We start from the raw sequence: 25,470 nt of genomic DNA, 5'->3' as shown, positions 1-25,470 counted from the left end.
GATTTGACTCGTGAGCGATATAATTAGTATATGAAAAAAATAATTGACCCGTCGCTTTGCACCATATCACACATATACTGAACAATGATGGCTGCCAGAATATGCTATCGCCCCACTGCTCCATACCAGGATAACCCTAAGATAGCACCCATTACAATTGCCACGGATGGGGGCACATTGAACCAAGCACTCCCTGAATATGTTACCGCCGCAACAACCACCCACCATGGTTCCTTACCCAGACTCTGTCCGTCGCTTCTTTCAGAAATCAAGTATCCAATCTCCCACAGCCGGTATACAGCTGTGAATACTAGCCCCACTGCAGTGGCATTCACTCCTCTGAGGAAGTCGACCACGTACTTCTTCTTCCGCAACACACGCCAGAAGCTTTGGATTGCAACGGCTAGCGTGATTCCCGGAAGGAAGATTCCTAAACCGCCGAGGAACGCACCGAAGACGGTCGGGAATTGCGAGCCCTGGAGTGCTAACGCCCCCAAGAAGACAGCGAAGTTGAAGTTGGGACCGGGAAAGGCTTGAATAATGGCAAGGCCGATCAGGAAGTCTCTACTAGAGACCCAACCGGGATCGACGACATAGGAGCGTAAGAGGGGAATGACAACAGGACCTCCACCAAAGATGACAGTGCCAGCAAGATACATATTGGCAAAGAGGTCGAGGACCAGTGGGGGGGCGGCGATCTGGCCTCTGGCAACAAGAATTGAGATGAAGGAGGCTAACTATATTAGTGTTGACTCTCAGGTATTTCGTTAGGATGGGGTGCACACCAAAAAAGAGACAGGTAATCAAAACTCCGACCTGAATCCGGATAATGTGCTGCTGTGAAGGAGCTTCAGCGGACTGCGTTGGGCTTGTAGTATCAACTGTGCTCTGTGGTAGTCCTTCAACTCTAGGATCCGTCCTTCGTGATCGCGTCGTCTCACTCCCTTGCACTCTATTATTTTCCAGGGTTGTATCGTCCATGGCGATAGGGTCCCCATATGCCTCGTCCGGTTGTTGAGGACGACGATATCTGTTCTTCCAAGCGATTTTTGCTCTCAAAAATCGTTGATACAACCATCCATCCCAGAGGCTCGTGAAAAAGCCACCAATAACCATCAGCACGGGAAAATACCAGAGCGCATTGTAACATAGACCAGCACATGCGCCAAAGATGACAAGGATGCGGGATAGTTTATCGCGAATAGCTTTTTCGGCCAACTGTACGGCCGCAAGTGCAACGATACCTACTATAGAGGCGTTGAGGCCGGAAAGTAAGGCGTAGGCAGGTTCGGGAAGAGTTTCACTCATTTTTTGCACCCCAAGTGAGAGGGCATACATGCCAATTGCGCCAGGAAGACTGACACCGTTAGTTGAAGATCAACAGATGGCCGGCTTTGCAGCATAAGGGTATGAATCACCTCCAAAGTAAAAACACAAGCATGGCAGGAATAAATCCTGCATGTAATAGGGCTAGGCAGAAAACCATCTTCGTGCTGCCGGGACCAGGAAGACCCTGGCAGATAGCAAAGAGTTCCTGATACTATGAAATTTGTTAGGAGGCCCTATGACATTGGGGCGCGCCAACATGAGGATAAGGGAGAATCGTACAGTCTGCTCATCTACCCATTTTTCCTTGTCGCCCTTTCCCTCCACGAACCTGCTATGTAGTATCTGGAAGTGTACTGGCGGTCCTCCGAAGGCTGTAAAGCCTAGATCCCATGTACGCAGAAAGACGTCCAACAAAAGACTCAACAGAGGTTTTTCCGATCCCTCATTTTCCCTTGAAACTCGGTTTCCCCATTTGTGATCCAGCCGGGCGAGGGAGGAGAGGCCTTGGGAAAAGGGGGCGAGGAGTGGCATACTGCTCGTCAACTGCTGCGCAGATAGAACGCTCAAGCACAAATTATAAGATATATAAGGAGTATGAGATCCTCTCAAACGTGAGCAGTGCTCCCTATAAAACCTTTGGTCGTCGTGCCTTCTAGGTTAAATACCACGCGGGATCCATAACTGGAATGGATGGGTGGAAGCCAAGATGTTTAGGTAAGTTCCCCCATCGCACTAAAGTCAACTCAACCAATCAAAGATACGGAAATGAAACACGTGCTGTACCACAATACGGGACTAGGAAAGCCTATTTGGACGGGGAATGTCACTGCATTTGGTGTTACTTGACGGAGGCGACGCCAAGCAATGGAAAGGGCTTTCTTGGCAGTCATCCGAGCTAGCGGAGTCAGAATCAAGTTAGAGCATTGTGACAGAAATCTGTCGGTACGACAACGTATGGTCAAAAACAGATATATTGGAATCTCTAACTAACTAAAATGACAAAACCCGCATTTTCAACAATCTGTGCGGACATAGATGACTAACTGTAATATGCACTTTTGTATGGTACGGATGGTACCAGTTGTCACATGATTTTCTGGGTATTATACCTTGTTTCCACCCTGTATTCAATCTTAGTATTCGACACATTGGGCTCATTTACGCATTGTTGACTGCCTCTAGGAAGCCCCGGCGATTCGCCATGCTGCTATTTTTCCGATGCTACATCTCCCACTCTGCTATATGCACCCATAACAATCTATTGAGTAGTGGTTCAAAGCTACGTTGGGCAACCTTCTCAAATATTTCACGCATAACATTGGAGTTTGGTGATGAGTCTCTCGATGTGTTGACGAATTTCGTGACGGATGGTCCGTACAGCATCCAAGCCTTGCCTGGCGGGGTCATTGAGTTGCCAGTCGAGGTAGCGTTTGCCAGCGAAGAAGGGGTAGGCATCACCACAGCCCATAGTGATGACAACATCGCTATCTTGGACCGCATCGGCAGTAAGAATCTTGGGTTTTTGGTTGCTGAAGTCGACGCCTTCTTCACGCATAGCTTCAACAACGATGGGATTGACGGAGTCAGCTGGGGCCGATCAGACAGACCGGACTTCAATGGTGTCGCCAGCAAGATAAATGAGATAGCCGGCGGCCATTCGGGAGCGACTGGCATTGTGAACGCAGACGAATAATACACTAGGCTAAGCCATGATGTGCCTTTGTGATCGGTTGAGCAGTCGTTGTGGAACAGTTCGTTGAAAGGCGATTCGATTGTTAAAATAGCCCGTAATTTACGGGTACAAGTGGCAACCGTCTCTTGAGAGGATCATGAAACAAGAAAAAGCTTCATAGGCGATGCCTCGATTCTCGTATAAGTAATTGTGCAAGAGACTGGATGGAGGCAGCGCTTGAGGTTTATATACCACGCGCTAGCTTGTAAGTCAGGGAACTCAACAATCCGTTGGTCTAGAATATTCTCTTATCTAGCGGAAAAAAGCAAATTCCTGTAATACCTCATTCACGCGAGGCCGTTGCCCCACAGTTCATCAAAGCGTTGATTAAGAATATCTGTGATATAATCACAGTGTTTGCAAGGTCGCATCTTGCCGACGTTGCCGGATTAGAAACCAATGCCCGGCCATTCGAATAATAGCTTCAGATCTTAAGCAACAAGCAATTTAGACTGGCAGCAAGCGGTCTTATTCTGTTATGTGGCGAGAGGACACTGCTTGCTCTTGAATCCTATTCTAACATAGGAAAAGTTTTGTACCAGCCATGTACATGTCACTTGAACAATATGACTGTTCGGAGTTTGTAAGAACAAGGACTGCAATCTATTATTAATGGTGCTGTGAATAACTAACTAACGTATTTCACAAGCGAGCTGGCCACCCCACCCAACCTACTAATTTTAAATGCATATATCTCAACCAAAACTCCATTAAATTAATTACACTAAAATGATCCATCTATCTGGACACCTATTAAATGGATGACCTGTTTTATTACACCCACTACACCTTGGTGTAGCCCATATACGTGGTTGTAAAGCCGGCGAAGCGCGGCTTTGCCCAGGGGGAGGTGCTTCAACTACTTCCACCAGCTCAGTAATCAATTGAGAAGCTTCTTAAACTGAGAGGCCTTCTTCCGTAGGTATCTGCCTTTGGGATCTAGTGCGCTTTTGCTTCTGCTTCTCGTTTTCAGCGCGTAATTCCTTATTTTCTTTCGCAAGTAAGATGGCACCTTGCATTGCAAGGCGGAAACCTTTTATAAGCTGGTTTAATGTACGATCCGGTGGGCTTGGTGGACTTCGAGATCTTGTTCGAAGTAAAGCTTTGATTGATGAAGCCTGTCGACGTAGTTCTTTCTCCGTAGAAAGTGTTTTTGGGGTGAGATTCCGGCTTGATTCACTACCCCGGCTAGGTTGGGGGGGAGGTAGATGTTGAAATTCTTTGTCTGTTATTTTAGAGAGCTGCATTCCACTGAGGTTACCCATAATTTGTGATACAGCCATAATTCCATCGCATAGCTCCATGATATTCCGGCAGAACACTAACTGCTTCCAAAGGGGGCAGTGAACCGCCTGCGTACTAGGGAATGTATTATTCTCAACAGGGACTTACAGGAGGATAGGGACTTACAGGAGAATAGGAACTTACTGGAGAGTGGGGACTTTGGAATACCCTCTCGGTTTTTTCGTTCGATGCATCTGGCTATTAAATAAACATCCAATAACGTATTTCCCGGGCGAGCTGCGCACTCGGTGTCCGGGAAACACGTTAACAGGTTAACCTAACCCGTTTGTATGCGAACAAAACAAACTAGAAAGTCTTTGGAAAGACAACGTGTGATTGGTTCACTGTTACTCCTTTCTACACCTTGGGGTAGCTAGATCCAAGGGCCATTGCCTTCATACTTGACAATTTCGGTGGAATAAATGGAAACTCTGCTGTATGACTGAGCTATTGTATAGCCACGCTATATGTAATGGCTTTTGGCGAGAAGACGAATTCCATAGGAGTGAAACTCGACCACTCAGTCATTCAAGTGTAAATGCAACCCTTCAACAGAATAAACTTGCCTAACATATTACATTATCTTAGACTCACCTTAATTAGCTACATAACCCTGCAAGTGGATGGCATCCTGGCGATCCTATTCAAGTGACATTAGGATAAATGGCTCGATCTCCCTCTTAAAAAGCTTCTATACTGCGACAGCTACCTTATCCATTCCTTTTGGTTGCCACCAGTCTTGTGACGGTCACGATATTGCCCTTTTCTTATGATTAACTGCCTAAACCCATCGAAACTAGAAAAGCCCCAAGAATCCCAGTCCCACATATTTGAGCCTTGCATCCGAAGAATGTAGTGGACCGTACCTTAAAACCAGCTAAGCCTGTGAATCCTGAAATGAATGGTGCCTGATGAAAGTCGCTAAGAACCCGGCCAAGACGAGACAATAACACGGTTACATTCCTTATGGAAGGGGGCTTCACGTAGTTTGCACAAATATTTTCGGCTGCTGCTGGGTCGTAAAATCCGATCATCCTTATATGGTTTGGGCCAGCCCTGAACTCAGACAATGCTTACGACGACTCCCACTTCAGTATGCCGATCATGGTTGATCTTTTGCAATTCAGTCCACTCACACTACACTATGCCTACTTTATTCTCACATCTGTCACCGGCAGTATCATATTCTACGCTGTGCCGTCGAATATCTATGGTCTCCACTATTCTGATGCTTTGTTCATGTGTTTCAGCGCTATGACGGGGACTGGGCTGAATGTGGTACGTCCTGCACTGCCGATAGTTGGCATCTCGATATAGCGGCTGACCTTTTTTTAAGATGGACCTGTCTACACTAGACCCTTTACAGCAGGGCACCCTGTTTTCCCTTCTTATTCTCGGACATGCTTTTCCTATCATCGCAACCATCTCTCTATTGCGTGCCTGGAAGCTCCGATCTTCTCTGAAATATAACTCAAACAAGGAAAAAGAAAAAGAAAAGCAAACAGGGTTAAGAATATCGACCTTGCAAATAGAGGAAAAACAACTGGCCTGTGATAAAGAGGGTGCTCTGTATACCAAAGTTATAGGCAAGGCAAGAACCACCACTGTAGTGGGAGAGGTTCAATCAGATGTTTCCTCTCAGTGCGGGCCTGAAGGATCATGGAACGACTATGGCGTTATCGTTCTCACAGACCCGAGACATCTGGACCAAATCCAGCGAGTTACTTCCATCATTCTTGATGACAAGAAGGATGTCGGCACTCGGAAGGCACATATCTCAAGCCCGAGTTCCTGGCTAAAGAGCATGGTGCAACCAGCAGCTAACCACCTCCCCTGCAGAGACTCAATCAACTGCAATGAATCAGGCGAGGTAGAGTACAGGGCACTTTATCTGATTGCAGTGCTTGTTGTACTCTATTTCATCGGCTTCCTCATTCTTGGTATCGTGAGCATCGGTCTCTGGTCAAACTTCGTCCGCCCAGATATTCCACGGGAGGATGAAGCCTCCCCTTTTGGGCAGGCGCTTTTCTTGCTACATCTGCCTTTTGTAACAACGGGATGTCCCTCATTGATACTAATATGGGTCCTTATCAAAAAGAGTGAGTAATTCGTGCCTTGCAGAAAACTATTTGTCAAGGCGTTTTGTTGACACAGCCCCCCAGGACCTTTCCACTTATTTCCTGTGGCCTTCTTATCCTTGCTGGAAACACGATTTTCCCCTGCTTATTACGGTTCTTCATCTGGGTTTTAAGAAAGATGTTGCCAAATAATCCCACTTGGCAGTTGTGGAGACGAACTTTCGATTTTACTCTCGCTCAATCCCCAAAAGTCTGCGCTTACTTGTACCCTGTTTGGCATACGTGGTTTCTACTGGGCACAATCATTGTCCTTATTGCCATCATGTGGGGTGCTTTTGAGGTTTCTGCCATTCATAACGAGGAGATTAGCTCTCTTCCAATCAAGTTCCGGATCCTAGATGGGCTTTTCCAGGCTTTAGGTATTTCATTTCGGCCATGAATTATTGAATAGAGCTAATATAGAATAAAGCCGTGCGTGGCGGTGGATTCTCTGTTGTGGCTTTTGATCGATTGCCACAGGGATTGCTTATTCTATACAGTATGTGCTTCTTTATTCGAAATGAAAGTCCCGCTTTGGATAGGTAATCTACTAACAGGGTGTCATTTAGTTTTTATGATGGTGGGAACTCTGTTCTTTGCTCAAAATAACATCAGTAGCTAAACATGCCGTTTTCTAGTATTTGTCTGCTTTCCCCGTCTCAGCCACCATCAGGTATGATAGCCCCCGATTTTACTGCTTGAAATTCGACTGTAACATACTAGTAGCACAAATATCGGAACCAAATGGTTCACAGACCTGCGTCAAAAAGAACCCCATCGCTCGAGCCTCTCAAGTTTTCCTCATGCCCGTTTCGTTTACCAACAACTTCGCTCTCAATTTAGTCACGATATCTGGTGGCTCTCCCTCGCCATCCTTCTCATAGCCATCACTGAATCGGATCACTTCGAAGCTGAACCTTTGGCTTTTTCTACGTTTAGGATCATTTTCGAAGCTGTGTCTGCATACAGCTGCGTCGGTGTGAGTTTTGGTTATCCCGGCCAAAGCTATTCTTTTTGTGGTGCCTGGCACACATTTAGCAAGCTATTGCTAATTGCAGTTGCATTGCGAGGGAGACATCGTGGTCTGTCTGTTATCACTGCTAATGCCGATCTTTTTCCTAAACCACGGGGCATCACCGAAGAAGAAAAGACACGGCTGGAGAAGAACAGACAAGCAAGGAACAAGGAGGCGTTTGTTTCCTGCGTTTAGGATACCCAAAGCGAACCTCATTCTTAGCGACATGTACAGATATACCTTGGGAAGACCCGACCCTGACACACTCAAAACCCGCCGGGGTTAGTGTTTTGCTAAGCAATTAGCGACATTATATGAATATGTACCTTTTGTGTAATTATCAAGTAGTATATACGCATAGATATTTGTCAGGTATACTCAGGTGCATATGTTGTGTTCTTTGCAGGTTGAATATCTTCAAGAAGAGCTGTTCAACATGACTAGTACGATCTATCGACAACAATGAGAAGTTATTTAATTTTCGCTGTCGACAGGCAGGCAGTCCTGAAATGCGGCCATTGCGAAACATCCATAAAGATCTGGTGGTCTCGCCGCGTCTGGGCGCTGTACTCATGCGCAAATTCTACAAGGGCGTCCACAAAGCGATCCTATCGGCTGTTATAGCCGCATCGATGGATTGCTCTGGAGTGCCCACCGTCATCGTCTCCAGCCCCGTGCATCATGGCAGTGGCCGTACCCAGGTGGGCAACCACTGCCGCCATATCCTCCAGGTCGTTGAAATTTGACCAGTCCAGGTCCACCGCGTACGGGGAAACCTCTGTGACGAGCTGGCCAACACCATATATCTCAGTCCAACCCAGCTATGCGTCCGCGTACGTCTGCAAAGCGCGTTGCGAGATGACAGTACGGTGGCCCTCGTGATAGAAGTATGGACGTGCTGCGCTGTTTGTAACGTGACGGGAAACCGCTGCAGCCGCGGACTGTTTCATGTATATCACCACATCGTCCTCCAGCGCCTCACTCTGTCTTCTAGCAGGATGCTGTATGATGGGAGGCCTGCAGAGCCAATACCCACATCCCGACGGCCCACCACGTCCTTGAGGCGGTACAGGGTGGCGCGGTCCTGCCTTGAGACGGGAAGTGTCTCGAGATAGCGGTTAAAGCTTTCACGGCTTCCTCTTGTGTGCCAGAGTCCAGCTCAATAGTTCCACTGCCCGAGATGAAACATCATGCATTTCCGTCATTGAGCTGAGCAAATCGACAAGGGTTTGCGTACAGGCTGTGCGTAATGCATTCAGCAACGGATCCTTGGCGGTGTCTAGGGTAAAGCGTGGTACCTCATCTTGGTTTGTGGTGGTGGCCAGGGTATGAATCCGCTCGCGGTACGCTGCAGCGTACGCCCTCACGAGTCGCGTGATTTGCTTGTCGCTGAGCTTTCGCGTACCCGACCAGGGTGATTGAACCCAATAAACGGTTGATGTCCCAGATGAAGGGACCGAGATAGGCCTCGTCGAAAAACAGTCGGGCAGTGGCATGGATACAAGTGAACAAATTACCCTTGCCTGAAACCCAGAATTTGTAGCGTTGTACGAAATGGTAGTCGCCATTATCATAGCCCGGTGGGTTTTAGCACGGCGATACAGTATGTTTAGGTATTTATCTGATTTCAGTTAGCGATTTTCCGCCTGTCCATCAACTTAAATCTTGTATTTTCGTTATTACAGCGATGCAGCTATGGGCTTATGTCCTTTAATTCGTTCTATGCTTAGATATTTTGTTGTTCTATTATTATGGGAGAGCATAATTAAAAGTCACGTCTATATATGGCGAGCAACATACAACATATTAAACACAAAGATGTTTTGGTTAACAAAAAATGTGCATAGATTATTCATCATGTTTATTGATTCACCCCCAAAGGATCCATTCCATCTTCATTGCTAAACCTCCGTGGAATTGCTTTAGCTACTTCAAGTCCACGATTTACCATGGTCCAGTAGCGAAGACTGAACAATATATTAAGTTAAATAGATTTATGAGGATTTTGCTGAGATCCATCAACTGATACAAGGGTTACATTTCCCATTCGGGCATAGGTCTCATATTATTCAGCACATCATCTCCAGGGCCTAGTTTAGGATCCAAGGTAGAGGTTTCATCTACGAACAAGCCCCCAGGGATCCATTTTCATAAGCGAGACATTCCCGCATTGTTCGTTAAATAGCTGGCTTTCCCATGATTTAAGGAACTAGACTCAAAATACTCTCGTTAGCTTTCGAATTTATACAAATATAACCCCTATTCACATTTTTATTCACATTTTTCGGATTATTCGGCTTATCAGTCAGATATATGAAGATGCATACCTCTCCCCTATAGCACGTCCACATTCTATGTAGAGCCATATCCTTCCAGCCCACATGTAATATTCGCACAAAGAGTCTATACCGCACCGTGCCCACTAATAGCATGGCCCGAGATAGGCAGTGGAGGACGCTGCACTGCCCAATCACCCCCTTTGAGCTCTTGCGCGTAGAATCGAACCAGGAGACCGACAGAAACCGGACCAATGATGGTATTCAAAAGAATGGCCCAGACGCCAGTGTAGAAACCTTCGTCACTGACGTACGGAGTTTCGTTGTGTCCGATTTCGATTATCAAAAGCCCAATCTCACCGCGTGCTACCATGGCAGATCCTAAAAGTGTTGCGGCGAGCCAGGCCCGATTCCACCTTTTCCCATTAGTTTGCTTGCTTTGTTTTTCGTGGCTTGTGTTGTCCTCATTGTTGGGTTGTCCTGGTCCTTTCTGCTGTTCATGTTGCTCTTTCTTGCTTTGGGACTCGCCCACCAGAACGAGTTGCCAGATGGGGATCCAGATTCCGACAACACACTAGATAGATTTGTTAGCTCAAGTTCTAAAAAATGACTGAGAGTATCGATATACCTTTGCAAACGCCATGAGGAGGGTGTAAACCACCCCTCTCCAAATTCGTTTCCCCGTCCACAGCTTCAAGAATGGAATCGCGAAGTCGATACTTGCGAAGAACAAAGGTTCCATCAAATACTGCTGAGATCCTAACAGATATTTCTCAAAGGTATGAACGAAAGTGGGGCTTTTTTCCGCCTCGCGCTCGCCTTCCTCGCGGCTCATGACAATAAATGGTCCTTCGGGGTGCTTGCTCGGTATGTAAGTGAGAAATACACCTGCCAAAAAGGCACCAAATAGGACCGATGTACCAGTAAATCCAGCGATGGAAATAAACGCCGAAAGAACGAGGGTCATAAGGATGATGTTGGAGATATGGTCGAATCGCGCAAAGCGGTGTTCAATGAACTTTCGGAAGAAAGGCGCAAATATCCATTTGGTGACGATGGGCGTTACGACGGCCATGCCTATCGATGCCACTATCGGGCGCCCGATAAGCCAGCCTAGGTTGACATTGTTGTACTCACCTGAAAGTTTGCCCAAGTCGCCAATCACACTATGTAGTTAGCTTGATGAATTGACCGCATATTTTGCTCCAGTTCAAATAAGTACCACACCTTAACATAACAAGTCCTACAACATCGTCAATAACAGCAGCGCTTACTAAAACGGACCCCACTCGAGTCTCGGCGAGGTTGACCGAGCTCGACGCAGAGCTGATCACAGCAAAGGTGGTCCCTAATATTTATCAGCAATTGAAACATAGTCACCCCAATTCCGAGGAAAGATAGCTTACCGAGTGAAGTAGCGGAAAGAGATGCGCCGATGATGAAGGTCTCAACCGCGCCTAGTCCATGTTAGCTGTTGACTGTAGGAATTGAGGCAAATAAAACCAACCATATCCGAAACCAAGATAGAGCAAAAGGTATGAAAGACCAATAGGAAATAAAACTCCAGTTGCGGCGCCGATCATACTAAAAGTGAAGTTCTGCTTGAGCAAGTCCACACGCGCGTCAAGACCGCCTAGAAGGGATGACATCAGTGTCCAAGAAGCCAAGAAGCCAAGAAGCCAAGCAGCCAGGTAAGATGAAAATTTCCACTCACCTTCGAAAATGATCAAAATCAGACCGACATATCCAAGAGTAACAAAAGTCTCTTGCCAGTGATGTTCAAGGATATTGGCCAAAGGTACACCGTAGATGATGCCGACGGCGATTTGACCTATACTTCCGGCCTGGATTGCCGTCGCGGAGACCCATATTGCAAGGGAAAGGAAAAAGAAGAAAGAAACGACAATGAGGATGTCGATAGCTGCAGTAATTTATCATTGAGGAAATGAGCAGAGATCAATCGGCATATGCTTGTGTACATACTTCCAGGCCCGTGGTATGGGAGGAAACCACTGGCCATGCTCGAGGTTTGTCTTTAACCTTGTAGCAAAGATTGAAGAAGAATGAAGAATGGGGAATTGTAAACTAAGTTGAAGAGTGGTCCCTCACAATCTTGGAACTAGTGTGGGTGAATTCGAAGAAACCATTGGATTATCGGAAACGAAACTTCGCCATCCACTCAGCCCTACCGAGGTACTCACCTCGCATTACACCGTAGTTACTAACCTAATTCACTAGTTCTACCCAAGTGCCTTTTATATGTGAGTCCCTAATGAAAGTGATTTGCGACAGTGCCAGAACTGCGAATTTGTGTAACATTACCTACTAACCCTAGGTGCCCATGGACGGGCGATGTCGCAGTCTAGATGGCCTAATCCTCTACCAAAGGCATTATGTTGCATGTATGTGGGAACCTTTCAGTAAATGCTAAAGGATTTGGGATCGCCCTCATTCTGATAGAGACCGGCCTCTCTGTCAAATAGAAAAAAGTGTCTTGAGATACCACAGCGGGCGTGCAGCAGCTTTCTAGCCTACTAGGTAACCGTGACTAAGCATTCACCTAGGGAACGGGTGTAGGTGAATGTTTAGTCACGGCTAGGATATTACCCACGGCAAAGAATCACATGATTAAACACAGCGGTTAAAGCTCTGATTGGCGAACATGCTTGCAAGGTTACACTTAAATTTTAACTCTATCATCGAGAGAGCTGCAGATTTCAGGCTGCAACACGAATGTAGAGTCGCCAAATTGTTCGCTGTTAGCATCCCCCGGTGAAGACTGCATCAAAGTGAAGTCGATTAACCGAGGTGGATTTGCTGTAAATAGAGCGACTCAAAAAATACGAGAAGAATAGTATTGAGATCCAATCTATTGCTTCTACTGCTCTTTCTACCTATCTACATATTTAGTGGGTGAGAAAACAACTACCGGGACAGCGCGGTCCCGAATAATCGAGCTCATGAGCCCAAACATCCACAATCCATTCTCAGTACCTCCAGATATCCACAATTTCCAGTGTTGATTTTTCGAGTCCTTTTTTCAAGTCCTTTGAGTGAGTTTTTTTCTCGTGATGTGTGCGCTAAGACTAAGTGGCGGTTTGTTCCCCGGCCCCGTTTGATGTCAGGCCAGGGAAAGCATTCGTTAGGGTTGCTCTGGGACCTCTTCCAACGGAGTTAACTGCGGATGTTTTCGGGCTCTGCGACGGAAGAAGACTCGCTTAGCCCATTTCCAGGCTTCGACTCCGATGAAGAACAGGACAGCCTCGACTGCCACGATACCCCATTCCCAGGTGATAGGTTTATGTTTGAAGACGACGTCGTTCAAAACGGGGATGTAGAGAATAGGGAACATGGTGATCCATCCGGCCATGATGGACCAGAAGAGGAACTTGTTCCGCCAGACGTCGTACATCCACTGGGTAAAGTATTTCTTGGATTTTGGTTGCATGCGGAAGAACGACCGGCGCAGGTTGACCATCTCCCAAGCCAGAAAAAGCGCAAACCAAGTTAAGCACACGAATGTGGTGGCACGTGCTCTAAATACCAGTTCGCAGTCTTTGATCTCTTCAGACCACTCTTTGTTGCAGCCACGGGCCAGGTTACCGTCGCCGAATCCCCACATGCGGACAGAAAATGCCGCCAGGCAGAGCGCTGCGGTCCAGATACCATACACCAGAATGTCAATAATCACCTCCCAGGTGAATATGCCTTGCTTACTCTGGGGAGGACGGTTCATGATGTCAGGAGCAGCCACCTCCATTCCAAGGCCCATATCGGGCATACCCGATGTAATCATAATAATCCAGAGAATTTCGACCGGTGACAGAGGGAAGACGGATTGTTTATCAGCATCTTTGAAAGCTAATCCGACAAGTAAGGTGCAGGCCTGAGCGATGTTCTCTGACAGTAGATGAAGCACGAATTTTTGAATATTATCAAAGATACGACGACCTTCTTCGACGGCATTGAGAATCGAGGCGAAGTTGTCATCCGTGAGAATAATGTCAGACGCATCTTTGGCAACATCCGATCCTGCCTGTCCCATAGCGATACCAACATCGGCATGCTTGAGCGAAGGAGAATCATTGACTCCGTCTCCAGTCATAGCCGCAAAGCGACCACGGCGATGAAGGGCGTCGATCATGCGCACCTTGGTCTGCGGGGCGCAGCGTGCAATGACTAAAGGCAGAGTCGGAAGCGCATCTACCTGCTCATTAGTGAGGTTGTCGAATTGACTGGCAGTCATGACCATGGCGTCCGCGACATCAGCCGCCACTGCATTAAAATTAGGAGGAAGGATTCCTACTTGCTGAGCAATCGCTTTGGCAGTGCCAGGGTGATCGCCAGTCACCATGTGGACAACTATACCAGCGCGGTAGCAGGCCTGGATTGAGCCCGCTGTCTCTGGGCGCGGAGGATCATACAAGCCGATCAGTCCCAGGAAGCATAGATCCTTCTCTACATCTTCACGATTCAGGTCGGAATCTTCGAGCAGTTGTGTCTGGGTAGTGTACGGTCGATGGGCCAGAGCCAAGACCCGAAGTCCCAGCTTGGCGAGTTCCTCCATGTTCTGGATGATCTTTTCGCGGTGGTCGTTGGTCATTGGCACGGGGCTAGACGAAGCTTGGTCCCATATAACAGAGATGCATGAATCTACAATGCGCTCGACCGCACCTTTGGTGAACACCATTGTCCGGGTCTCTTGTGGGGTGACTTTGCTGAAAACCACAGACATTTTCTTAACGGTTGAGTCGAATGGAAATTCAGCCTGTTGGTGCCATACTGTACCCTGACCCTTTTTGATCCAGCGGTCGCGGTTCCAGTTGAACCTCGATGCAAATACATGAATGGCAATTTCTGTGGGTTCACCCCGTGCGTTCCAATCGCCCTCTTCGGACTTGTACACGTGAGAGAGATTGGCCATCGAGGCGACGTCCAGAAAGTCTTCGAGCTGGCGGTTTCCCGAGACCAAACCTTCTGCGTTCTCCGTAGCAGTATCTTCCTTCTCATAATCCAATTGGGAAGGAGGTACAGGGGTGAAAGTGACATTTCCAACGGTAGGATTGAAAGGCTCGTTAGATGGGCCCACGGAATACGTCCCTCGAGACGGAATCCATGCCTTTTGGACAACCATTTTGCCCTGAGTCAATGTACCTGTCTTATCGGAACAAATATCTGTGACTGCACCGAGCGCTTCTAGTGAGTCTAATTTGCGAACAATTACGTTTCGCTCGACCATGCGTTTCGTACCCACTGCCATAGTGATTGTAAGCACGACCACCAGGCACGCCGGAATCATACTGATACCGGTTGCAACAGCATACATGATGACTTCGGTGTTGTTGCTAAATTTGTTTGCAGCCATGCAGACAATGGCGAACACAACGGCAATTCCAAATAGTAAACAGGCAAGCTTTGACAGCTTCCTCTGTAAGGGCGTTCCGATATTGACACCGAGGAATCGACCCACGGCATCCGCCCAGGTGAGACTCCAGGCCTGGACGTACCAGCGTTTCTTGGCCTCACCGTTGGGACCCCGCTTGACCTCACGACGCTTACTGCCGCTGGCCCGTAATGCGAGGGCAATAGATCCGATTTCTGTGAACATGCCCGTACTGACAACCACACCACGCCCACGGCCACGAGTGACGGTACTGGAACTGTAGGCAATATTAAGGCGGTCTCCGGGACCGGTATCCCTTTTGAACGTCGAGTCGCATTCCTTCTGGACGGGAAGAGACTCGCCAGTCAGGAGAGCTTCATCGGTCTCGAAGTTGACTGCTTCAACTAGGCTGATATGTGTTAGCAAATTGGTCAACAACTGCCCTGATAGCTTCCAACCCGCAGTTACACTCTGATAGGAAACTCACCGAATATCAGCTGGAACGGTATCCCCCGTTCTAAGCTCGACCATGTCACCCGGCACGATTTCCGACGACGGCACCGAGAATGTCTGTCCACCTCTCGAGACAGTTCCCGTCGGGGACGAGAGCGAATGTAACGACTCCATGGTCTTTTCTGCGGCGTACTCCTGAAAGAATCCAACAATGATGTTCAAAACAATGACAGCGCAGATTACTCCGCCCTCAATCCACGACTGTATTCCGAAACTAACCGCCATGGCCAGAATCAACACCTACAACAAACGACTAGATCAGAATTGAACAATTTTCAACCAGTTTCCAAAATGTCATTGCAAAAGATAGCGGTCTCTTACTAGCATCATTGCGTTGGCCACTTGGCGCACGAAAATTTTGAACAACGACACACCTTCCCCTTCGTCCAGTTTATTGGGACCATATTGCTGGAGACGACGACTCGCTTCTTCAGGGGCCAGTCCCTCGTCCAGTTCAGTGCTGAGTTCTTTAATCACGGCTTCGTAAGTTAACGTGTGAGCTGGCTGGCTTAGTGGGCTGCCGCCCGACCCGGAGTCGAGGGCGATGTTAGGCTTCTCGTCAAGCATTGGGAGATTGTTTTCCGGAAAGTAGCTAGCTTTCGCTCGTTGGAATGACTACCGAGATGTTGCACATCCGTATTTTATTCTGGAGCAATTGGAGAGTTGAACAAAATGTAGCTCAGTGCGGAGAGGAACGGTGTTCTTTGAGTCTCCGGCGAAAATTCCCACTCTTGCTCGAGTGAGGAAGTCGGTGTGGCTGCCCAGGTTTAGCTTTGGCATATCGCTGGGTCGCCACCCAGGTCGGCCGGTTTCAGGAAACCGTCATTGGAAGAGATGGTGGTCTTGGCGCCGAGACGTTGGGCTGGGTCTGTAAGTCGGTCTCCTCCGTCATCAGGCAATAATAGTGCCAAGACCGATAGCACTCGGTGGGCTTGGCACGATTAGTCAAATATACTCGAAGAAAATATCCAGTCGCGCAACACTGGTCGGGACTCGTCTAATGACCGGCAATACTGCCAAGAAACCCTCCAAGTGCCAAGATTGAGTTATTCGGTACCAAGAGCGCCAAGAATGCCTAGTCCCCGCAAACGGAGAATTGCCAAGAATACGGAGGGGGTGGTTGTGTTGAAATTTTGAGTTTTGGCTGGTGACTTGGCCTCGTGATGCAACAACGCACAGATCTGCTTACATCCTTCTCTCGGCTGGTCCCCTAGGCAAGACAAATTATTAAACGCATCAATGTACGTTGAGTTAGGTTTAGTTTCGCATACACGACTATTGTTTCACAACCCTTGGAGCAAGCCCAGTTGGCTGATCCACGACGCCAGAATATGCCTAAGTGTCTTCAAAAGTTACTTCAGTCAGCGTCAAAACATTTTGGTTCTTGCACCCACGAAAGACAACACGAAAGCCCTAGCGATCGCAGACTCAATCAAGCTCAAATAGTTCGAACTCCCATCGACTCAGAAATGAGTTTAGAGACGACCGAAAGCATGCTTCCACTTCCGACAACTACGAAAAGAAGACGTGGCTTTGGAGATAGAAGGTTCATGCTCGAGAATGGGGATCACTGCCACTTCCTGAAAACGCCATCGTCGAAAAGACGGTTTCTTAAAAAAGATCGAAACGCGAGCTGGATATCCTTCAAAAAAAGAAATAAAGCTTGCTCGCAACCGTCGGCGGATTTGGAATGGGAGCAATGGACAGCGAGTCAACAAACCGGCATCGTGGCTGGTGAAAACATGGCAATCCTAGCGCAGAAATATGGGGATATATGCGATATCGTGGGTCACGGCTCATCTGGAATCGTCCTCTTGTCGCACAAAGCCCAAGAGTGGAACCCGAATATTCATCGCTTTTACGCGCTCAAAGTCTTCCGCCGCGGAGCAGAATTAACTGAAACAGCTTACCGGAGGCGCGTTGAGTCCGAGTTTGACATATCCTCTTCATTACAACATCAAAATATTGTTCGGACGTTTGAATTGCTTCAAATAGGTAATGACAGCCTTTGCGAATGCTTGGAGTATTGCTCCGGTGGGGATCTGCATTCATTGGTAGTTACATCCGGTCAGTTGGAAAAGGCAGAGGCCGACTGCTTCTTTAAGCAGCTCATGCGTGGCGTCAACTATATCCATGAGATGGGAATTGCTCATCGCGACTTGAAGCCCGAGAATCTTCTTCTCAGCCCTAATGGTTGCCTCAAGATTTCAGATTTTGGGAGCGCTGAATGTTTCCGCCTTGGTTGGGAGCCCCATATACATATGTCCAGGACACGTCGCGGATCACGCCCTTTTGTATCGCCGGAACAATATTTTTGCGAGGAATTTGATGCTAGATCAGTCGACATTTGGGCTGCAGCTATAAACTACATTGTGATGAGAACGGGTAGGATTCCATGGAAGATAGCGACCGATCAAGATGAGTATTTTCGAGACTACGTCGCAGACCGTATGGTTGAAAAAGGGTACTTCTTTATTGAGGAAATATGCAATGTTCGTTACTGATCTCCTGTCTTATCTGGTTGGTGTGCTAACTCTGCAGCAATAGATAGCAAGCCGACGAGTGATATATTCGATGCTGGATATTGACTACGTGCGCCGGCCTCTATCATCTGAAATTCTTGGTTCTCGATGGCTACAAGAGACTAAAACCTGTACAGCGGCTGAATCAAGACCACTTTAGCTAGGTGACTTTTATCTATGACAACAATTTACTGCTTGCTTCTCATCCCCGCGGAGCTTCTTCACACCTCCCGTATTTAGCTGTTTGTAAATGTATGGGAATAAGTAGGGGCGGGGAGAAACATGAGAGCTACTGATAATGATCATTTTAATCATACAGAGAACTCAGCTACGGCTACGATTTCGCCCTCGCCCACCGGCTGTCCGAATGTATATGGGTAATCAACAGATGCACTGCTGATGCCCTCGAACCTCTCGACAACTTTCCCTGTTTACTCGACTCTGGAATACCCAACACTGTCCACTAACTATGGAAAACAACCGACATCCAAGAGTATTCTACGGAAATGAAACCGTCACACGAGTCATGGAAGACCATGCTCAAGCCCCAAAATCACACTGTCAAGCTCTGGACTGACGATGACACCTTCAAATTCATCAGGTCCTAATACGACGCCCGTCCAATACTAAGATACATGGGATATCCTCACAATATCCAACTTGCTCACATTGCCAGATTGCTTTTCGTCCATACCAAAGGCGGCATCTACGCAGACCTAGATGCTTACCCCAGGTCAGCCAAGCACACACAATGCCTTCAATATCTTGGGTTGCAAGGAATATTCTCCCCGGAGGCCCACGAGGCGAAGCGGCAGGGGGGGGGTCGGCTGACGTCGCGATGAATAGTTCTGTCGCACCTACAGATCTTTTGGTCTACGGGGCCGATAATGTTGGCGGCGGCGCTTATAAATACTCCTGGCTATACGGCACACGATGGGACGTCATAGGGTCGTAGGGCTTCTAGCCGAAGTGTATGGACTTTGCTCAACTGGTCCCTTGAGCGACACCTGCCTCACCTTTTCACACTCGGTAAATCTGTTCTTGCGGCCACAAAATGCATGTGAATACTGCCGCGGCTATGATTTGAATGCGTCTCATCATTCTTTTCCTTACCATCGCCTGGATGGCCCTTGCCAGTCTCAGTTCGGCAACTGTACGCTTTGCGGTCGTCCTGCCAGACTACGCAAAATCCGACCTCGTCACCCCGAGCGACTCCATTTTGGACATCACATTCCAAAACCTCATGGACAACGTCGTTGATGGCATGGTGAGTGCGGCCCTGGTTTCAGCCCTGTTTTCCATGTTCGGGTTAATCCTTGTGATCTACCCGAAGTGGCTACAAGAGAACTGCGCCGCCCGATTTTACTATGGTTGTATTCAAATCGTCATCCAAAATCAAGCGCGCGACAGCGCCCTGTCGTATGCCATCCACTGCGGAACTTTTTCAACAATCAAGAGCATCCTAGAACAACCCAACGTCAGGGTGGACGTCAAGCACAAACACGGCCGAACGGCGCTCCACCTAGCAGTCTTCGCAGGCAGAATAGGGTTCGTGCATCTGCTACTTTCTAGTGGCAGCGACCCTGATCTACAGGATGATTCAGGCCATTCGCCACGGGCCTGGGCACGTTGCTTCAATCGTCCCGCGATGAAAATGGTATTCTTTAACGATCCCGACTCCGAAGTATTTCTTGGTACTCTATTATCACAAGATGCTGACCTACCGCTTCATCGAGCAGTATCCCATGGGTCGATAGAAGCTATCAAGCAGCGTCTTAGACAAAAGGGTTTGAACTTGGACATCCAGGACCGGAAAGGCTATACGCCGCTTCATCTCGCCATTTAGAGCAAACGCCTGGAAATGGTCAACTTGCTCCTGAGTCACCCCCTTGCCAACGTGGACTGCAAAGATAAAGATGGCAACACACCGCTTTGGCTGTCTACTTACTCGTCATGCGACGAGATCACCGAAAGGCTGTTGGCCGAGAAAGATATCAATGTAAATTCTGTTGGAGGCCGCGGGAGACACGAGACGCCGTCTACATCTCTACACCACGCCGCGACCAGATTGGATACCGTGCTCCTACGACGGCTGCTTATGGTGCTAGGGATCGATTTGAACCTCTGTGTTGCAGGTCATTCTCCAATATCGGTTGCCGCATCGCACGGACGCGTGAACACCGTTGCTTGTCTACTGAATTTGGGGGGCGTGGAGATCAATGGGAGGGGTTTAATAGATCCGCCAATCTGCCGAGCGGCCGCACACGGCCATCACGATATGGTCAGGCTATTAGTGCATCAAGGCACACGTCTGAACATCAATGAAAGCACGATCGCATCTCACGACACTGCACTCTGCATTGCTGCCCGTGGTGATGACTTGGAGATGGTCCAGGCACTACTACGCCATGTTAAAGTTGATGTCAACCTTAGGAACCGATGGTTTGAGGATCCATTGATGTTGGCAGTCAAGGGTGGACATTTCTCAATTGTTGAAGCACTTGTGGTGGATCCGAAACTCAAATACTTCAGTTTGAAGAGATCCCTGGATCTAGCAAGGAACGATTGCATCCAGAGGGCCATTCGCAGCAGAATGGAAGACGACAACACTCCTCAAACGTTGTTGAAGCGGTCTCCGAGGAGGAAGTTTGGTGGTTTGTAAAGCTAGCGACATCTACACCTCTCATGATGCAATGCGAGAATGGCTATTTTCAGCGTCAGTTGATATCAACACTCGGAATTATTATCTGTACCTCCACGCTTCGAATAATTTTGTTCATAATAAAGTCACGTTCGACATCAACGGCTTCTTGAGCATCCAATGCATCAAAGATACACTTGCAAACTACCATTAGGAGGTATTTTCTACAAGTCTTATCTCAAGGCTTCGTCTGTTGCCCGTTCTCACATTAAATTGAGTAACTCGGGGTGAGGAGCAGGTGAGATCGAGCGTCAACGGTTGAGGTAACCGTTCACTGACTCTTTTGAAGGCGGTCGAACTCAGGTCGGGACGGTTATGGGTGGCAATGACAGCAGCCTCAGTGTGGCTGCCGGGCTATAAAAGACTCTTCTGTACAATGTCTCTTGCATTTCATTCCCCAAAGGCCACGATGGACCATCCCACTTCGCCTTCCCCAAATGACCGGTCGGCAAAGAGACAGCGTCGGGTATCCCAAGATGCAGAAGACGAACCCAAGTTGGGAAACCATCCACAGGAACCTTTAAACGGTATAATCATCGAACCCGAAGTCGGTCATACCCTCTTCGATAGCAAACGAAGGGGATCACTAATACTGCATAGGTTCCAGTGCGCACACCCGGTTCCCTTACGGCGGAGTTCATGAAGCTTCTACACCACAACGACGCCCTGGCTACACCAGCCCTCAAACTGCTCGACTTGTACTTTTGCCTGTGGGAATGCTACGTCGTCAAGTCTGCCGAGAAGATACGACTTGAGGATGAGCAGCGACAGCTTCAAGGGTTGAATGAGTGGCTAGCAAGCGACAGCGACATCCTTCTGCAGTTTTACAATGGGCAGGCTTTAATACTGTTGAATACCAAACGGGCAATTGAGGCCCTTTGTGATGGCGTGGTTTCATCATTGCAAGCGAGCGATACTACCATGCCGATAGGCCTTGATGAAGTCTCAGTGTTGTGGAGCGCTCGTCGGCGGCAATGACTGAATAGTTCTATTATCTATTTACCTTCTGTTTTAAATATCATTCTTCTTTTTTGAGGCCCGTACAACTAGTGAAGTTCCGTTGGGTTTGGTGACGGGGTGTAACCATTTCACGGCTGTTGATACACTCAACGCTTAATTTAGGGCATTTGGTATCTCCTCATAATACCTCCTAATACGTCCAGAACTTGTACAATCAAGCATAGATAAAACCTCTGCTCATCCTGCGACATTTTGTCCTTCCTAACCCTCGTCGAATTGCTACTTTCTACACTTTGTATTTCACCACCAGCCTTCGACGGCGAGTCTTGAACCAAAATGCACGAATCGAACAAGAATGGTCTGTACCCCTTGTTTCAATGGTTGTTTTGTGCTAATATTGGCAGACTGTGGTTTGGATCTCGACCTTCACGCCATCTGGCAAGAGTGCTCTGGCATACAGACACCACCTCCCTGTCTCGCCACCGACTCCGAAAATTCTCGGCAGATTCTCTCGGATGCGGGTGAGCTTGCAGGATATGAGACTTCAGGGTCTTCCTTGATCGAATGCCTTTTTCATCCCACTTACGAGAAGCTGTCAGCCTTCAGGTGGACTGGTCCAGACCCTCTGTCCATGTCTACTTAGGCTAGCGACTTGTTCTTCTACATGTCAGCTTTCGCTTTCCCTAAAGAAGTGCACTGGGTAGAGATTCGACTAGTCCGATTTGATCGGAAAACTGGCGAGAGTATAGGAGAGCATCTGTTCTTCCTACCCCGGGTTGAAACGGTCCTAGGGAATCTCTGTCGGGTACGCGGACAGTTGCTAGACACGATCCATGATTTTGGTGCAATAGGCAATAGCTTCCGACTATCTCTACGGCCTCGTATGGAACTTCTACAATACTCGAGTCAATCGACACTTTCTCCGCTAGGTACGCTACCGACGACACTGTCCCTAGATCCGGAGTTTTATGTGCATAAAATATTGGGTGGTTATAAGTGAGACCGGTCCAGAACATGGGGGATTGTTCGCAGATATAAGGAATATAATCTGCTGTTCATGCTGTAGTTCTCCTTTAATTATAACGTCATTGTAGTGTTTCTGCTTCTAACAATAGGAAGGATAACTCCGAATAGCCGATCCCTCACTCTCCTCTTACATTGTCCGGCAACCCTGTCAGATTGAGTCTCGAAGGGTGGTTCTAGTCATCGAGTACCCTAACCAGCCTCTCCCGAGATAATTCCAATGCCTGCTCAAAAAAGCGCAGCCGAGACAGTTGCTTGTCGTGGCGAAGCTGAAGACCATCTCTCTCTTTTCTTAGGTGCGTACCAGCCTCCTTCAAAGCAAGGTTTTCCTGCTCTAGCTTCTGGCTATCGATGTGCTTGGACACGCACGACTCCCATAGGCGTCGATAGAGTCCAACAAGTCGAGCTGCTGGAAAGGCGAACTTGGGATCGTCGCGCTCGAGGTCTGCTAGAACCTGCAAGATCGGTTGAAATGGCTCGGTCGCCAGGGTGTGTCTTGTTTCTGCTTCCTGCTGCGAAGGGGAGGGCTGCAATGGTCAGCAAAAGCATTTGAAGCCGAATCGTCATACATACCAATGGGATATGGTCGGAACTTTCCTGTGATTTGTCTTTCTCGCTAAGGGTTGGCAATTCACTGGGCGGCTGATCTCCTCCAATTTCCTGGTCTTTCGAGCTGATTTGTGCATCCATCTTGTCCGCAGGAGAAAGTCACGGCTCTGGACAATACCATTTCCATCGATCCTTGGTGTCTCTTATAGAATATGCAGACGCCGGTGTGTATGGGCTGGGTTTTACAATCACCACAACGGTCAACCGAAGCAGTCAAATTTTGACTGGAGTTGTTTTACTTTTCAGCGGTCTGTTGAGGGTCAGATATGAGCGCTCATCGAGGAAATATATACTTCAATCGGACACCTCTTTCCACTTTCGTTGAAAGTCTCAGAAAGTCGACAAACGGAACATTATAAAATTTACAGTAACCTAAAAGAGAATCACAAAAAAGAAAGCGAAAAAAAAAAAACTTAATGTATCTTCATGGTCACAAGTTCGAAAATTAAGTGTTGACAACGTTGGGCCAAGCTTCAACGGGTTGACGGGTCGAGCCCCCGCACATCCTACTGTGACCTCGCTTTCCGCAGTCTAGACGGACAGACCCACAGCTCAACACAACCAACACAAACACTAAAGCGAGGCTAGGAAAAAGGGTCCATGATTTCTAGGGATAAAATTGAAGGCGCTTTTCGGTGAATCAACGTTAAGTCGCTCACAGATGAGATGATCGCAACACGAAATATGAGCCTGTCATTGCGGATTGAATAGCAACCAGTGCCTCAATTTTAGAGAGTCGTGAAGGTTTCAACAGTCAGCCAACGTTTCTTGACCAACTCAGCATCCTGTTCTTCAACACGACTCTTGCTCATCTCTCTCGCTGAGCATCTAAAGGCATCAAACTGTGCAAATAGACGCTGTAAAGAGAAGCCACGGGTTTCAACAGGTCTCAAACAAGAGAGGTGTCCTCAACGCGTTCTACCAAGCAGAGCACTTGCGCAACAGAAGGAGCCGAGAAGCCTATAAATACGTCCTCTACCCCCGGCAATTTGCTCTACATTTTATTCACTTGACTCTGCAAAATCGAGCAGGCTTGTGTCTGAGTCACCTGATAAGTTCTCTCCTTTGACCCAGAACCGAATTTCCACTGTACTGACATTTATAGAATACATCGTGGATTAGCAAGCCAGACAGTGCCTGTGAGAGATACAGGTATGATTCCCACCAGATGCACTGCCATTCACGCCAGCCGATCAAAGATACGAGTTTTGGGTTAGCTGGTCAAAGTGTCTATGCAAAGATGTCTCCGCCACAGCAGTCGACTGAGCTGATCTACTGTACAACTAGACCTCTGCATAGCCCACAAAGCCCATAGCCCAACCCAACCCAACCCACAAATGGGCTGGGCTTTGGGCCCTGCCTTCGGGCCCATTGGTGGGCTATGGGCCCAAGGTGAAAGCCCACCAGGGTTATTTCGGCCCATAATGGGCCCCAAACAATGCAAACATTCCAATTTATCGCAGCTGCATAAGTAATGCATATTTCCCTGGTTATTTTAGGTATTCAAATTACCATTTAAGCTGTACATGAACCATCTTATAAGCTTATAAATTAAGTTATGGGACTGATTGATAAGATATCAAGTAAGATGCTAGGTGATTGAATAGTATATTTACATCCTGATCATGATATACATACTAATAACGCTCATACATATCATCCTCAACTCGCAACCTCTTCCTCCCTGATGTACGCTGCTGAGTATGAATACTCGGTAATTGCGGTGCAGCAGTAGCAGCAGCATCATCATCATCTCCGTTAAGACTGTCGCTATCAACATCTATCAAATCCCCAGATATATCATCCTGCTCTTCAGTATCACTAATCTCATCAATATCGACATCATCTGGCGTCTCATCCTTCTCTTCTACTAATACATCGGTCTCATTAGTAGTAAAAAATTTTCTAAATTCCTCCGATTCATGTACCTCAAGGTCAAACCTTGATGCATAGAGATAGAGCATCAGCTCTTCGATAGTATGCGGCTTTAAGGAGCCGCGGCGATA

At 47.7% G+C, this 25,470-nt stretch overlaps 9 protein-coding genes across 9 annotated transcripts; 4 read left to right on the top strand and 5 right to left on the bottom strand.

Moving 5' to 3' along the window:
• Positions 1-104: 104 nt before the first annotated feature.
• On the bottom strand, positions 105-1,860 carry N7471_013492 (uncharacterized protein; the record flags this gene model as incomplete). The annotated part of the gene is made up of 4 exons (XM_057286211.1): positions 105-733; positions 786-1,357; positions 1,419-1,540; positions 1,609-1,860. 4 exons carry the CDS (start codon positions 1,858-1,860, stop codon positions 105-107), a joined length of 1,575 nt encoding a protein of 524 aa, XP_057129536.1.
• Positions 1,861-2,635: 775 nt separating this feature from the next.
• On the bottom strand, positions 2,636-3,003 carry N7471_013491 (uncharacterized protein; the record flags this gene model as incomplete). Its single annotated transcript, XM_057286210.1, has 2 exons — positions 2,636-2,916; positions 2,937-3,003. 2 exons carry the CDS (start codon positions 3,001-3,003, stop codon positions 2,636-2,638), a joined length of 348 nt encoding a protein of 115 aa, XP_057129535.1.
• A 2,446-nt stretch (positions 3,004-5,449) lies between these two features.
• N7471_013490 (uncharacterized protein) lies at positions 5,450-6,452 on the top strand (the record flags this gene model as incomplete). The annotated part of the gene is made up of 2 exons (XM_057286209.1): positions 5,450-5,623; positions 5,682-6,452. The coding sequence occupies 2 exons, from the start codon at positions 5,450-5,452 to the stop codon at positions 6,450-6,452; spliced, it is 945 nt and encodes a 314-aa protein (XP_057129534.1).
• A 1,534-nt stretch (positions 6,453-7,986) lies between these two features.
• Positions 7,987-8,223, top strand: N7471_013489 (uncharacterized protein; the record flags this gene model as incomplete). Its single annotated transcript, XM_057286208.1, has 1 exon — positions 7,987-8,223. The coding sequence occupies one exon, from the start codon at positions 7,987-7,989 to the stop codon at positions 8,221-8,223; it is 237 nt and encodes a 78-aa protein (XP_057129533.1).
• Positions 8,224-8,298: 75 nt separating this feature from the next.
• N7471_013488 (uncharacterized protein) lies at positions 8,299-8,973 on the bottom strand (the record flags this gene model as incomplete). Its single annotated transcript, XM_057286207.1, has 3 exons — positions 8,299-8,418; positions 8,460-8,565; positions 8,609-8,973. The coding sequence occupies 3 exons, from the start codon at positions 8,971-8,973 to the stop codon at positions 8,299-8,301; spliced, it is 591 nt and encodes a 196-aa protein (XP_057129532.1).
• Positions 8,974-9,880: 907 nt separating this feature from the next.
• Positions 9,881-11,773, bottom strand: N7471_013487 (cation:proton antiporter; the record flags this gene model as incomplete). Its single annotated transcript, XM_057286206.1, has 8 exons — positions 9,881-10,327; positions 10,382-10,919; positions 10,976-10,996; positions 11,038-11,101; positions 11,160-11,210; positions 11,261-11,386; positions 11,468-11,674; positions 11,737-11,773. The coding sequence occupies 8 exons, from the start codon at positions 11,771-11,773 to the stop codon at positions 9,881-9,883; spliced, it is 1,491 nt and encodes a 496-aa protein (XP_057129531.1).
• Positions 11,774-12,895: 1,122 nt separating this feature from the next.
• Positions 12,896-16,216, bottom strand: N7471_013486 (cation-translocating P-type ATPase; the record flags this gene model as incomplete). Its single annotated transcript, XM_057286205.1, has 3 exons — positions 12,896-15,545; positions 15,624-15,889; positions 15,971-16,216. 3 exons carry the CDS (start codon positions 16,214-16,216, stop codon positions 12,896-12,898), a joined length of 3,162 nt encoding a protein of 1,053 aa, XP_057129530.1.
• Positions 16,217-17,118: 902 nt separating this feature from the next.
• N7471_013485 (serine/threonine-protein kinase) lies at positions 17,119-18,331 on the top strand (the record flags this gene model as incomplete). The annotated part of the gene is made up of 2 exons (XM_057286204.1): positions 17,119-18,141; positions 18,197-18,331. 2 exons carry the CDS (start codon positions 17,119-17,121, stop codon positions 18,329-18,331), a joined length of 1,158 nt encoding a protein of 385 aa, XP_057129529.1.
• Positions 18,332-18,677: 346 nt separating this feature from the next.
• Positions 18,678-19,013, top strand: N7471_013484 (uncharacterized protein; the record flags this gene model as incomplete). The annotated part of the gene is made up of 2 exons (XM_057286203.1): positions 18,678-18,772; positions 18,803-19,013. The coding sequence occupies 2 exons, from the start codon at positions 18,678-18,680 to the stop codon at positions 19,011-19,013; spliced, it is 306 nt and encodes a 101-aa protein (XP_057129528.1).
• Positions 19,014-25,470: the final 6,457 nt, after the last annotated feature.

This window comes from Penicillium samsonianum, assembly GCF_028829775.1.
Source record: "Penicillium samsonianum strain IBT 33392 chromosome Unknown utg000009l_segment0_segment0, whole genome shotgun sequence".
NCBI lineage: Eukaryota > Fungi > Ascomycota > Eurotiomycetes > Eurotiales > Aspergillaceae > Penicillium > Penicillium samsonianum.
Note: the sequence above shows the minus strand (reverse complement) of the source record. Positions and strands in the feature narration are given on the sequence as shown.